Raw genomic sequence first — 12,859 nt, 5'->3', positions numbered from 1 at the left:
ACGATAGTGTTATATTCACTAACCAACAACAAAGAATTTCCCAATAACCATCATCGCCCGGATTATGACGGCAAATATTTCCCAATTTGCTTCATCCTGTCTGAATTGGCACATCAAATATTGTTTCGCGGAAATAAACAACAAACACCAAAAACCGGTGTAATCTTCCACCTTTTCGCCGGAAAATTTCCCACCACAAAAACCACATTTTCATCAGTGCGTGTTGATTCCAATCAGGCCCGAAAGCGTTCAAATACCGTGAGACGACGGTGATTAATATTTGAAGGCAGATTGGGTTTCTCCCCTTCCCCCACGGATTCCGATGATTCAAACATCGACCGCAACGGCCTACCGACCAGACACGCCGTTCCGGATACCGGAACAAATTGAGACCGATGGCCGACGCCGCAATGCAAAACGCCCCCCGCTGTCAACCGTTGACTCCGGCGGAACAATGTGGGGATATACGAAAAAAAAAATGGTTTTGCTTCCGCGGTCGTTGATTTAATTCGATTCAGATTTGCTAGGCTTATTCGAAGGGATGGGAATCATATCTTGACTTTTTTTTGATAAGGTCCTATAAACAAATGTAAACATTGAGTGTATCCCGCTTACTCCGATGAACTTTGACATAAGGTATGAAAGGGATACACTCAATGTTTACATTTGTTTATAGGACCTTATCAAAAAAAAGTCAAGATATGGGAACGCGGGGCATTCATATATGGAAAGCAGATTTAGAAAAAAGTAAACAAATCAAAATACGATTTTTTGTCGCATTTTTCGATTTGAAAAAAAGTAAAAGTACCTTCTTAGGGAGCGTACTTTTATTACGTGACACAAAAAAAAATACGTTAAGACCTCCTGCCTCGTAACAAAATTTATATAAAACAAGCCTTACCCGACAAACTTCGTTCTGCCTTTTTTCGTTTGTTGACGTTTTTTACTTTTTTGCTTATTCAGCATCCTGTGATCAAAATTTGATTTTACGTAACTTTCCCCATACAATTTGCCGATGCTCCGGAATCGGTTCCAGAGTGGCCAAAGTGTCAATTAGTCAGCGTATAAACCTTCCTTGGGCTTATACGAACCCAACGCAACAAAGAGCACCTCGATCCGACGATCCGTGTTGAACTGATTCGCGTTCGAACAAAACCGTCGAAATTTTTTATGTATATAGAAGATAGATTAAAAAAAAGCGTAACTTATCATCCAACCTCACTCCCCAAGTGCGTTACGTAATAAAAGAACGCTCCCTTACTCTTTTAATTCAAAATGAACCATTCTCAAAGTATATGCGTAAGTCGTGATTTGAAAAAATCAAAAAATATTTTTTTTAAGAAATTGATAAAATTTCTACAAGTTTTAAATTCTCAACATTGATAATCTGATTAAAAGTTTGAAAATTGAAGGTTAATTGAGTAGAACTTTAAAAAAACATTTGTGTTAATTTTTATTCATTGAGCAATTTCCTCCACGAAATCGGCCTTTTTTCTTCAATTTTAATTTTTGTATTTTTTAATCCGACTGAAACTTTTTTTGGTGCTTTCGGTATGCCCAAAAAAAGCCATTAAGCATCATTAGTTTGTCCATATAATTTTCCATACAAATTTGGCAGCTGTCCATACAAAAATGATGTATGAATATTCAAAAATTTGTATCTTTTGAAGGAATTTTTTGATCGATTTGGTGTCTTCAGCAAAGTTGTAGGTATGGATACGGACTACGCTGAAAAAAATAATACACGGTAATTTTTTTTTGGTGATTTTTTATTTTACTTTTTGTCACTAAAACTTGATTTGCAAAAAAACACTATTTTGAATTTTTTTTCTGATACGTTTTAGAGGACATCAAATGCCAACTTTTCAGATTTTTCCAGGGTGTGCTAAAAACCTTTGACCAAGTTATGATTTTTTGAATCAATACTGATTTTTTCAAAAAATCGAAATATTGGTCGCAAAAAATTTCAACTTCATTTTTCGATGTAAAATCAAATTTGCAATCAAAAAGTACTTTTGTGAAATTTTGATAAAGTGCATTGTTTTCAAGTTTAATCCATTTTAAGGTGACTTTTCTGAAAATAGTCGCAGTTTTTCATTTTTTTAAGCGAGTGCACCAAACATTCAATATTACGCCCTTTTAAAATGTTAGTCTTGGCTTAAAAATTTTAAAAATATTTTTTTCGAAAAGATCGGAAAATTTTACGAATGTTTCATATTTTAACATTGAAAATCTGACCATTAGTTGCTGAGATATCGACATTAGAAAATGGTGGGTTGTTTGGATGAGACTTAGAAAACATCAATTTTCTTGATTTTAAACCTTTGCATGGCCATATCTCAGCAACTAAGGGTCGTAACAACTAAGTCAAAAAACGCAAAACATAGAGAATTTTTTCAGCCTTTCTCAATTTTTTTTTTTCAAAAGTGGGCAAACATGTGCACTAATTTAAAAAAATGAAAAACTGCGACTATTTTTAGAAAAGTCACCTTAAAATGGATTTAACTTGAAAACGATGCACTTTATCAAAGTTTCACATAAGTACAATTTGATTGCAAATTTGATTTTACATCGAAAAATGAAGTTGAAAACAAATTTGCGACCAATATTTTGATTTTTTGAAAAAATCGGTATTGATTCTAAAATACATAACTTGGTCAAAGATTTTTTGCACAACCTGGAAAATTCTGAAAAGTTGACATTTGATGTCCTGTAAAACATATCAAAAAATAAAAAAATTAAAATAGTGTTTTTGGCAAATAAAGTTTTAGTGACAAAAAGTAACATAAAAAATCACAAAAAAAATGTACCCGTGTATAATTTTTTTCAGTGTAATTCGTATCCATACCTACAACTTTGCTGAAGACACCAAATCGATCAAAAAATTCCTTCAAAAGATACAGATTTTTGAATATTCATGCATCATTTTTGTATGGACAGCTGCCAAATTTGTAAGGAAAATTATATGGACAAACTAATGATGCAAAATGGCTTCTTTGGGCATACCGAAGGCACCAAAAAAGTATCAGTCGGATTAAAAAATACAAAAAAAAAATCGAATGACCGAAATCTTAGAGAACTGCTCCATTTCAAGGTCATATCTCCACAACCAAATCCATAAACAATGTACGGAAAAAAAATGTGGAGAATATTTCTCAGAATTTCGGATATATTTGTCGAAGGTGGGCATGGACGACAAGGACAAGGATAAGAACACTTTATCAAAATGTTTAATCTTTATCTATTTTTTGATTTTGTATGTGTAATTTTTCGATATTTTCCAAATTACACATTTTTTTCATTTTTATGATTTCAATTTATTTCTTACAAAATATTCGAAAAGTAAGGCTTGTCTTGAGATTTATATTTCTTCAACATGTACGGAAAAGGTCACACAAGGTTACGTTTTCACAAAAAAAAAGTCAATTGTGCTTTAAAAAGAGTCTTGTTAAAAATTGTTATCTTAAAAACCGGGGCGACTTAGACAGTCGCTATATCTTTTTTTACAAATTTCAGCTTAAAATTGTGAAAATTGAACTCCTTATGTCAAATTGACCATTAGTAAGGTTACGTTTAATGTTTCAATTGTAATATTTACATTTAAATATTTGATTGAACTAGTTAATTAATTTTAACAAAATGTGTTATCTGAATAAAACGTTCTAATTTTTTTTTTAAATTATTTAAGCTGTGTGTTGATTTGGTCATGATAACCAGAAACTTTTAAAACTATATTTTTATCTTGGGTTTTTTTTTCAAATGATACAACACGTTTTTTTTCATAAAAAATGAGAACCTTTAATTAATTAAAACTTTAATAGTTTATTTCTATTCCTTTTTATCGTAATTGTTGTTGCCCATCAATAAAGCAAGATCTTTTTGATGTTTTAAATGCTTCATAAGTTAAAATAATCTGATATAAACTATGAAACGAAACTTCAAACCATCTGATTACTTAAATATGAAGAGTAAATTGAATTTATTAACATAAAATTTGCGTCTTTTATATTTTTTCTGTACATATTCCAGATCATTGATACCAACAAATGTGTACTCTCGCTTGAATTTCGGGAATTCTCGGAAACGGGAAATCCAGGCATTTTAAATATAACAAGTGTTTCAATGTCACTCTGTTTCATGGTAACTATTTTTTTCTGAATAGTCCTAATCATAACTTAAAAGTTTGCGAAATCATCAAATCGATCAGACAGTATTACATTTTTGTTTGCAAAATTCTCGAGAAAATTAAAAAAAAATACTTACCTCTAAAAAGGGTGTAATGTTACACATGACCAATATGACAAAAATCTCTTGGCAAAGTTTTTGAAATGAGTTTTTTTTATAAATGAATTTATTTTACAGTTACACCTGCAAACGAGAATAAAACGATGGACGTTTGTTTTATAAATTCTATCATTCCAGATATATTTCTGGAACTTTTTTAACTGTTATAAAAAGTTATTGAACATGTCAAACCAAAAAACTTTTTCGAAGTTTTCAAATCAAATCGTCGTTGCTCAATTTGTTGTGTTATTTTATTTTCTGAAAATTGATATCAGTAGTTTTTAAAGCTAATTAACAAAAAAAAATGTTTTCACGTTTAACACACGATCTCTCAATTCCTACTCTTTCTTATCAATACATTTTTTAAGAAAAAAAATCTACGCTTTTTGTTTAAAGACTTTATTCCCATCCCTGCCGGTTCCGCATTTCCCTCCGATATGATTTATTTGGTTCGATTTTGCGGCGTCCCGTTTGGCGTGATTTAGTTCAAACCGTTTCAAAACTGCTGGAATTCAAATACAAATCGGGTGCCCATTCGAGCGACAGACCGACAGACGCGGCCGTAGATCGGTGCCAATTTTGATGCACTCTGCAACGCTACGGCGGTCAGGACACTCGACGCTGTGGCTCACTCATTAGGAATTGATGGGACTCAACCTGAATATTGAAAATGGATTTTGTGGTGCGACGTTTGAGATTTTATGAGTGCGCCAGACGAAATAGATTTTGAAATCTGGAACATGCAAGTTTGATGTTTGAACGGTCGGTGACCTGTGATGAGAGAATGTTGATGGTTATTTTTATTTAATTTATTTTATTTTCTCAGCAGTTTTATGGAAACAACAGCAGCTAAAACATCTACGCATTCTGTGGGTGTTTCATCAATATAATTTTGAATTTCTAATTCCCAAAATCTAATTCAATAAAAAAATTGCCCCTTTTGAAACCAGAAACTCGTCCTGAAACCGGCTAATATATTTCTAATTTAAGGAATTTCCATTGCTTCTTTCCGTACCCGATAGTCATCATCACTCCCATCAACTCGATCCGTTAGATTCCAATCTCGCTGGAAAGCAGTGAAAAATTTGATTCCCCCCGATGACGACGTTTTCCCGTAACACCCGCAGCCCAGACTGTCCCAGGGGTAGTAATTGAATTTTAATGACCTTTATCGCAGAAAGAAAAAGCGGCTGTGAAAAACCGGAACCTTCGACAAGGACAACGCTGGAAGTTGTTCTTCTTTCGGTTGTTTCGAACCTTTCCGCACTCTTTGGAAAATGTTCTATGAAGCTGGAAACCCGTAAAAACACGGGAAGTTTCAAGCCCTAATCCAGCTTTATTTCTGGATATAAAACCGCAAAAGACGCTCGTTTTTCTTTATGATTCATTTTAAGCCGAAATCGGTTTTAATTTAGGTTGAATGTCCTCAAAATAATCTTCCAAAATGACCTTCAATCTTTCCGTGCCAGACATCAGGAAGCCAACTGTCGAGGACTAAAAATGTGGCTCGGTTCATCGAAGTACCTCTTAAATTTTTGGCCAGCCTGAACCAGTAAAGAAAATTTTATCTCGCCCTGTCGGCACCCTGATGAGAACTAATAAATTGGACCCAATCATTTGGCCAGTCGATGAGTCCACAAAGTGAATCAATGATTTTGCAATATCGAAACCAGCTGATAAGGGGATGGGAGAAATTTACAAGCTCAGATAGCTTGGAAAAATTAATTTTGCAGCATCAGATGGGTTCAGAGAAGGTCAGAGTTATGTTTTGTGACATTGCTGAATATTTGACCACTTTCCGGAAATCCAAGAGGAACAGCATTTGAAAATCTAAATTCTAATTAGGAGTGACATTTTGTTGCAATCGGGTTTTGCAGCATTTGAACAGTTGAACAAAATTTCAGTAAATTTATGTTTTTGTAATATTGACAAACAAGAAAAACTTATTAAAACTATTGTGCAAAATATTTTTCATAGTTTTAGTCACTTTTGTCTATAGTGGTCATGTTTGGCTGTGTGTTTTACTTACATTTCCTATATTTTAAGTAAAAGGAAGTATGCAGTAATTTTTGTAGTGTCTCAGACTATGACTAATCCAACTTATAGCACCGCAAAAAAATCGCATTTATAAACATTGTTAATTTAACTAACAGTTTCCGAGTCATCACCAGCTAAAAATTGGGATAATTTTGCGAATAAAAAAATAACAAATTTTATCAAAATTTTAACTTTTAGAAGTAATGTTTCAGCAACCAGCAGTCCAACTATCAAAGCCAAAAAGTAAAAGTTCTAGGAATTTTTCTCAGCTTTTAGAAAACATTTTCGTAGGAGTGCTTTTTATGAAGTAATTTTAGATTGAAAAAAAATAAAGTAATATTCGATTGCAAATTCAGTTTTGCATAAAACAATATTTTTCAATATTTTGAAAGACATTATTTTAGATTTTTACAAAAATCATCATTCAAATAATAATTGAAACTCTGGTACAAGCATAGAAGATGCATTTTTGGTCTTCTAAAAACAATGATAAAATTTTTGGTCTTCTAAAAACAAAGATAAAATTTTTAAAACATAGAATTGACATTTTTTTTACAAAAAATGAAACAAAAAAGTGCACCTTAACTTGGGAAAAGTGCATAATCATTAGCTACAACTTTGCCGAAGACACCTAATCGATCAGCTAATCGCTTCTTAGTTTACAGATTTTAAAACCTGTTCTGAAGATTTGTGTGGAAAATACAATGTTGCAAAAAGGCCTTTTTTAAACATATGCAAAGTTTATATAAATAAAAAAAAACGTAATAAAAAAAAACGCGAAAATGTTTGTGAAATTCCAAAGAAATATTTTTTTATCATGTATGTATGCGGTTGCCCTGATTTCTCTTCGATTAACTCGAAAATTTTATCGAAATTTCATCAAAAAAGTGGTCAAAGCTATTCTTTACTGGTCATGATTTAAAAAAAATGCATGCATTTAAAAAATATCAATCCTGTTTTAAAATCAATGTTATTTTTAAATCTCTGTATCATGAAGATAAACTCATTCCAGCAAATATCAAGATGTCTTTGAGCAATTGGTATTTTGTAGGTAAAAAAAAAAAACGAAACTATTGGCACTACGCCCCCCGGGGCATGGCCTTCCTCTAACGTGGGATTTCTGCTCCAGCGCCTCTGACGAGACAGGAGAAACCGGGACCGACGTTTTACTTCACCATCCGATAGAAGCTCAGTGGATAAGGCGGGAATCGAACCCGCGTCTCATAGCATCATCGGGATCGGCAGCCGAAGCCGCTACCCCTGCGCCACGAGACCCAGGTACAGCTGCCAAATTTGTATGGAAATTTATATGAACGAACTAATGATGCAAAATGGTTTCTTTGGGCATACCGAAGGTACCAAAAAAGTTTCAGCCGGATTAAAAAATACAAAAATTAAAATTAAAGAAAAACGACCGATTCCCTAGAGAACTGCTCCTTTGAGAAACAAAAGATGTAAACATTTTTTTTCTCACATTTATTTGTAAAAAAACTATGTTTTTTGAATTCAACCTTTTCAAACAATTTTGTTAAATTCTTCATTATAGGCTTAATTAATAAATGTTAAGTATAATAAGAATAAAGAATAATTGAAACAAAGAATATTGCCAAAAGTTTTTTTTAAGGAAAATCTTTTTTTCGAAAGTAAATTTTGTAATTTGTTATCTCAAAAATATTTTGAATGTTATAAACAATCCAAACATAAACGAAATTCATTGTATCTCAAAGAAAGACTCCTAAAAAATCCAACGAATTTATATATCGATCATGATCACATGATATGTCAATATAAAGATTACAGGTTCAAAAATCGGGTGCCACGATACCTCATCATTGTGTAGACCAAATGGGGTAATATATGGAGAAAAGAAAAAGTTTAAAATTTTCATTTAATTTCTCAATTGTTCATTTTATTACAATACTTACAATATTTTCCAATATTGTCCCACATTGCATCCTGCACTTTGCCTCGCTGACCGACCGTTGTAATTTATTCATCGCTAGTGCCTGCCTCTTCGTTCGAGTTTTGACTAAGTGGCAAAATTGATTTCCACCAACCGATTCCAGCGAAATGACATTTGATCAGCTGAACCCCATGGCTTTTCCCGGACGGAGAAATATTCTACTCTGAGAGTGGTGGTGCACTTTGTAGCAAATGTACTACTCTGCAATCAAATAATGTTAATTAACACGTTGTTGCAACATTCTGCGCTGCTCTGCTGGATATTTGCTGCCGCTGGTCGACGGAAGTGCAGTATCGTGTTCCACGTGGCCCCGCAAAGAGGACTCCAAACGCGGTGTTTCTGAAACATCCCCCGGGCTAATGGACATTTCTGGGACATACCGTAATTGCGCGAGCACGAGAGAATTCTTAGAATTTAGCATTACAACTTTTATTAGCAGCCGTGTTGATCGCGGGAAAATATGGAAATGGTTATTAGGCTAATAAAATGAGCGTGCTGTGTTCATGGAACATCACTTAGTTGCGGAATTCATCTTAACAAAGTTGGAACCTATAGGTATACCTAAGTGGTTTCTTCTTAGTTCTTGCTTAATACTTCGGAAATAACTTCTCCAGATCACAACCTCCATAAGCTACGCCAAGAACCTAATTTAATCTCTCACCATGGGTCAGCATTCACATCGTATTCAATTACCATGCATTACACGACGCTCTCAGACACTCCAGCGGCATTCCTGCCCGCGGAAAAAAAAAACCCAACTGCACCCCGAGTTCGAACTCGGTTCGACAATGTTTATTAGGTTCGCACAACCAGCAGCCCGGGGGGCTTTTATTTAGTATTCCTGGCCGTACTTTGCCACCGTCGTGGCGGCCTGTTACAATTCACCCTACCTAAAAAGACGGTCCATCGCGCAGCTATTTTGGGTCCAAAATTCCGGTCACGTGCACTACTTTATGGCTTTGGCGCTTCTGCAGGTTGCCACCCCCGAGGACACGGCCAGGTGAAACAGGTGAAGAAGGGTGTCCGCGTGCGGACTTGGGATTCCGGGCAGGGACCTCATGATTGAGAGTTCGATTCGGGGTTCTTCTGGAGTAGTGGACCACGTGGGCTTTGATTTTAACAGTTATTTCGGTAGGATTGTGATTTGAGTTCATGAAGTGTGTCGTGAGAGGTAAGAAGTGATAAGTAGTGTCTTTTTCTCTTTGCTTTGTGAAAGTAATGCTGTAGGTTGTTGTTTAAAAATCATCTGCTGAAAAATACATTGAAATTAGTGTTTTTTTTTTTTGCAGATTTGTTTCAATCAGATATGCTGATACCTCAAATGGTAACCGTTTTGTAATCTAGAATATTATCAAAAATGATTCAGTCAGGAAGTGAATTAACCCATAGAATTCAAATTTTGACATTTTTGAAGTTGATGTCAGTAAATGCTTCAGTTTCATAAAGTTATGGTAGAGTAGGACTCCTTGAACACACTCGAATAAGCAGAATTGAATCATAGTGAACTTCCTGCCCATGAATAAAATTGTAAATTCCGGGTAGTCCAAATCTATCATACCTTGATGAAACTGGAGCGATTAGTGACATCGAATTAAAAAATGTCGAGTTTTTTTTTGGATAAAAATTGAACACCTTGAAGTCTCTCATTGCATTCCGTTAATCCCGTTAAGTTCAATTTTCCCACTGGCCCAAAAATATTCCCAAAAACAAATCCCAAACCACTAGAAGTGCAACTCACCTCCAACACAACCAGTAACTCCCAAAGCAATCATCTTTCTAATCAGTGCGCCACCTATCGGAGATATGGCCCATAAAGTAACTGCCTCAAATCTACCAATTCCCCAATAACGACGGGGCTAACGACGACGGGACGTTAAAGATTAGCGAGCCAGACTTTAATTGATATTTATGGCCATTCCGCGGACACGAGCCGATTTCCTGACGAAACGTCCAACTGACCATCTGGACTGCGTGGGGGTGGGGAGGTAGGTAGCTTACTCGTTCATAAATTTATCGATGACGGAAGAGGAATTTTGTGCTTTTATCATCGCATTTGGTGTCGTAAAATTTATGGATGGTCGTAAATGGAGCCTTCCCTGGTCGGCATCACGGGATGATCTGGAGAAGGGCTCCAATTTGGGGTGAAGGTATGGGTAATGTTGACCAACGGGGGTGGGTTTTACTGTTTTTCGGAGTATTGATGTTGGTATTGTTTATTAGGTTTGTTTAACCTTACAAAAGCACTTTATTGTATTGAAACTTACTCCAAGATTACGATTTTAGAGTCGAGACTGAAAACAAAAAGTTTAGTAAATAATTGGCAGTTAAAGTAACCGTTTTCTTACCTGAAGGTGAATGGCAATCACACCATCAGTAGCATCCCGAGCAATACTGATCGAGGCACGACCATCCGGCAGCACCTGGATGCTCTTTCCGGTACAGGCATTGCCAACCTTATTGCCGGAGATCACGTCGCAGTACACTCCGGCAGGCAGACCCGTCTGCAGCACCTCCAGGAAGTCCTGCTGGGGCTCGTTGTTGAACGCCACAAAGCCACAGTTTCCACGACCGAACGCGATCTTGTTCAGTCCGTTGGACCACCAGTTGACCATCGGTGTGCCCCAGCAAACGTTACGGAAGTGGATCATGTTGGCGATTGCAGGCCACCGGTGCTCGCAGACCCACCCATTTCCACAACTTCCGTCCGGGTTGATCGACGGCGAGATGATGTTGTTGTTGATATCCTCCGGTGGTCCCTGATCTCCGTCGGCGAAGAAGAACGAGCTCATGATACGGAGCTGACCGTAGGGGAATGCCGCGGCGTATGCGGTGGCCATTTTGTACGGTCGTGGAACTTTGTGGGTCAGGATGTTACCACCCTGACCTCCGGCACCGTGGTCACGCTGATTGTCGTGGTTATCGACGAAGACCAAGGCCTGTTCCGACGGCAGAAGACCCCACTCTTCACCAAGGTTCTGGAGCCAAACCAGTGCGTCGTTTCCGACGAATGCACGACCCACATAGTTGGAGTACATGAACTCGGTGACCGTTCCCAGGTGAACGTACTCGTACTTACGGACACCCTCGTGTGGACCTCCGTCAATGACCTCCTGCATCATGAAGGCACGCGATCCCGCTGCAAACCCAAAGCTCGTATCCAAATTCTTCAACCGGTTAAAGATGACCTCCAGATCTTCCGGCCACATGTGCTTGGCAGCATCCACGCGGAACCCGGCCACCCCAAGATCGATCAAGTGGTTCAGGAAGTCCACGGACCGGTCACGAACGTTTGGAAGAGCCTGGTTCAAGTCGGGCAGTCCTAAAAGTTCGCAATCCCTCACCTGGATGGGATCATTCCAGTCCGTAATTTGACACGTAGGATTGAAGTCCGCGAGCGTAAACGGTACAGCTGGGAAGTCCCGATTACGTGGAATCGCCGTTGAGCCTCCCACCCCGTGTCCGATGCCATCACCAGCATCCCCTGGATGAGCCGCCATGTGATTGATGATGATATCCACGTACAACCTCACACCAGCTGCGTTGCACCGCCGGGACATATCCAGAAAGTCCTGCTCGTTGCCCGAACGTGACACGATCTTGAACGAAACCGGCTGGTAACGTTCCCACCAGGGTCGGGCATTCCCGCGCTGGACGATCACATACTCGTTCACCGGGGACAACTGCGAAATTAAATCACTTTCTTAAACAAAAACTCCCAATTTCACCAAGCAAGCAACCAAACCTGAATTCCACCGAACCCGCGCGGTCCCAGGAAGCGTTCGCACTCGGCCGCAATGTCCGCGAACTTCCACTCGAAGAGGTGTACGATTCCGCTGTGGTTGGGCACAAAGTGCGGATTGAGCTGACCCTGCGCGAGTCCGACCAGCAGGGTCGCTAGGAGAAAAGCGGTGAACTTCATGACTGCTCGCGATTCAGACAGAACGGTTTCGGTTGATTGGTTGGGACTTTTATAGAAGTTGCGCTTATCGAAGTTACGAGGTGCTATCGGATTAGGCGTAATTGTCACTGGTCAGGGTGAAGATAAGGTGAGTGAAGAAGAAAAATCTGTGGGCAAAATACGGTCATTTTTTTTAACAAAATTCGCATGTTTTTTTATTATGACGTAAGCGATACGGTCAACTATACTATACAACAAGGCTAGCAGTTATCAGGGAGATTAAACAATTACCACCAGGTGAGGTGAATTTTCACGTGAACTGTGCCAAAATAAACATTATCTGATTGAGTCTGGCTTTAATCAGCAATTTTGAAATTTGTTATCTTCGATTTCAAACCCGTGAGAAAAGTCATAATATCTCAACTGATTTACTCCTAATAACCAATGAGCTTCTTCCTTACATGAGAATCGAAGTTCCATTCAGCAGAGCACCGATTGTTTATGAAACGCGCCAACTCAAATGGACATTTTATCGGTCCACTTTGGATCTGTGGAAATGGAACCGGTTGTTGTTTTCTGGAATTTTATGTCCACAAATGGAGATGAAACCATCATACGGTGCAACACGTTTTCCAATACGCAGCTTTGGGGGCGGTGACTTGGTGGGGGCTTATTCC

The 12,859-nt window shown here is 37.6% G+C and overlaps 1 protein-coding gene across 1 annotated transcript; it reads right to left on the bottom strand.

Moving 5' to 3' along the window:
- Positions 1-10,505: 10,505 nt before the first annotated feature.
- On the bottom strand, positions 10,506-12,232 carry LOC120428681 (alpha-amylase A-like). The gene is made up of 3 exons (XM_039593736.2): positions 12,027-12,232; positions 10,630-11,964; positions 10,506-10,575 (listed from the first exon to the last, which is right to left on the bottom strand). Exons 1-3 carry the CDS (start codon positions 12,201-12,203, stop codon positions 10,564-10,566), a joined length of 1,524 nt encoding a protein of 507 aa, XP_039449670.1. The 5' UTR covers positions 12,204-12,232; the 3' UTR covers positions 10,506-10,563.
- Between the last annotated feature and the right edge of the window lie 627 nt (positions 12,233-12,859).

Source organism: Culex pipiens, chromosome 2 (genome assembly GCF_016801865.2).
Source record: "Culex pipiens pallens isolate TS chromosome 2, TS_CPP_V2, whole genome shotgun sequence".
In the NCBI taxonomy this organism is placed as follows: Eukaryota; Metazoa; Arthropoda; class Insecta; order Diptera; family Culicidae; genus Culex; species Culex pipiens.
Note: the sequence above shows the minus strand (reverse complement) of the source record. Positions and strands in the feature narration are given on the sequence as shown.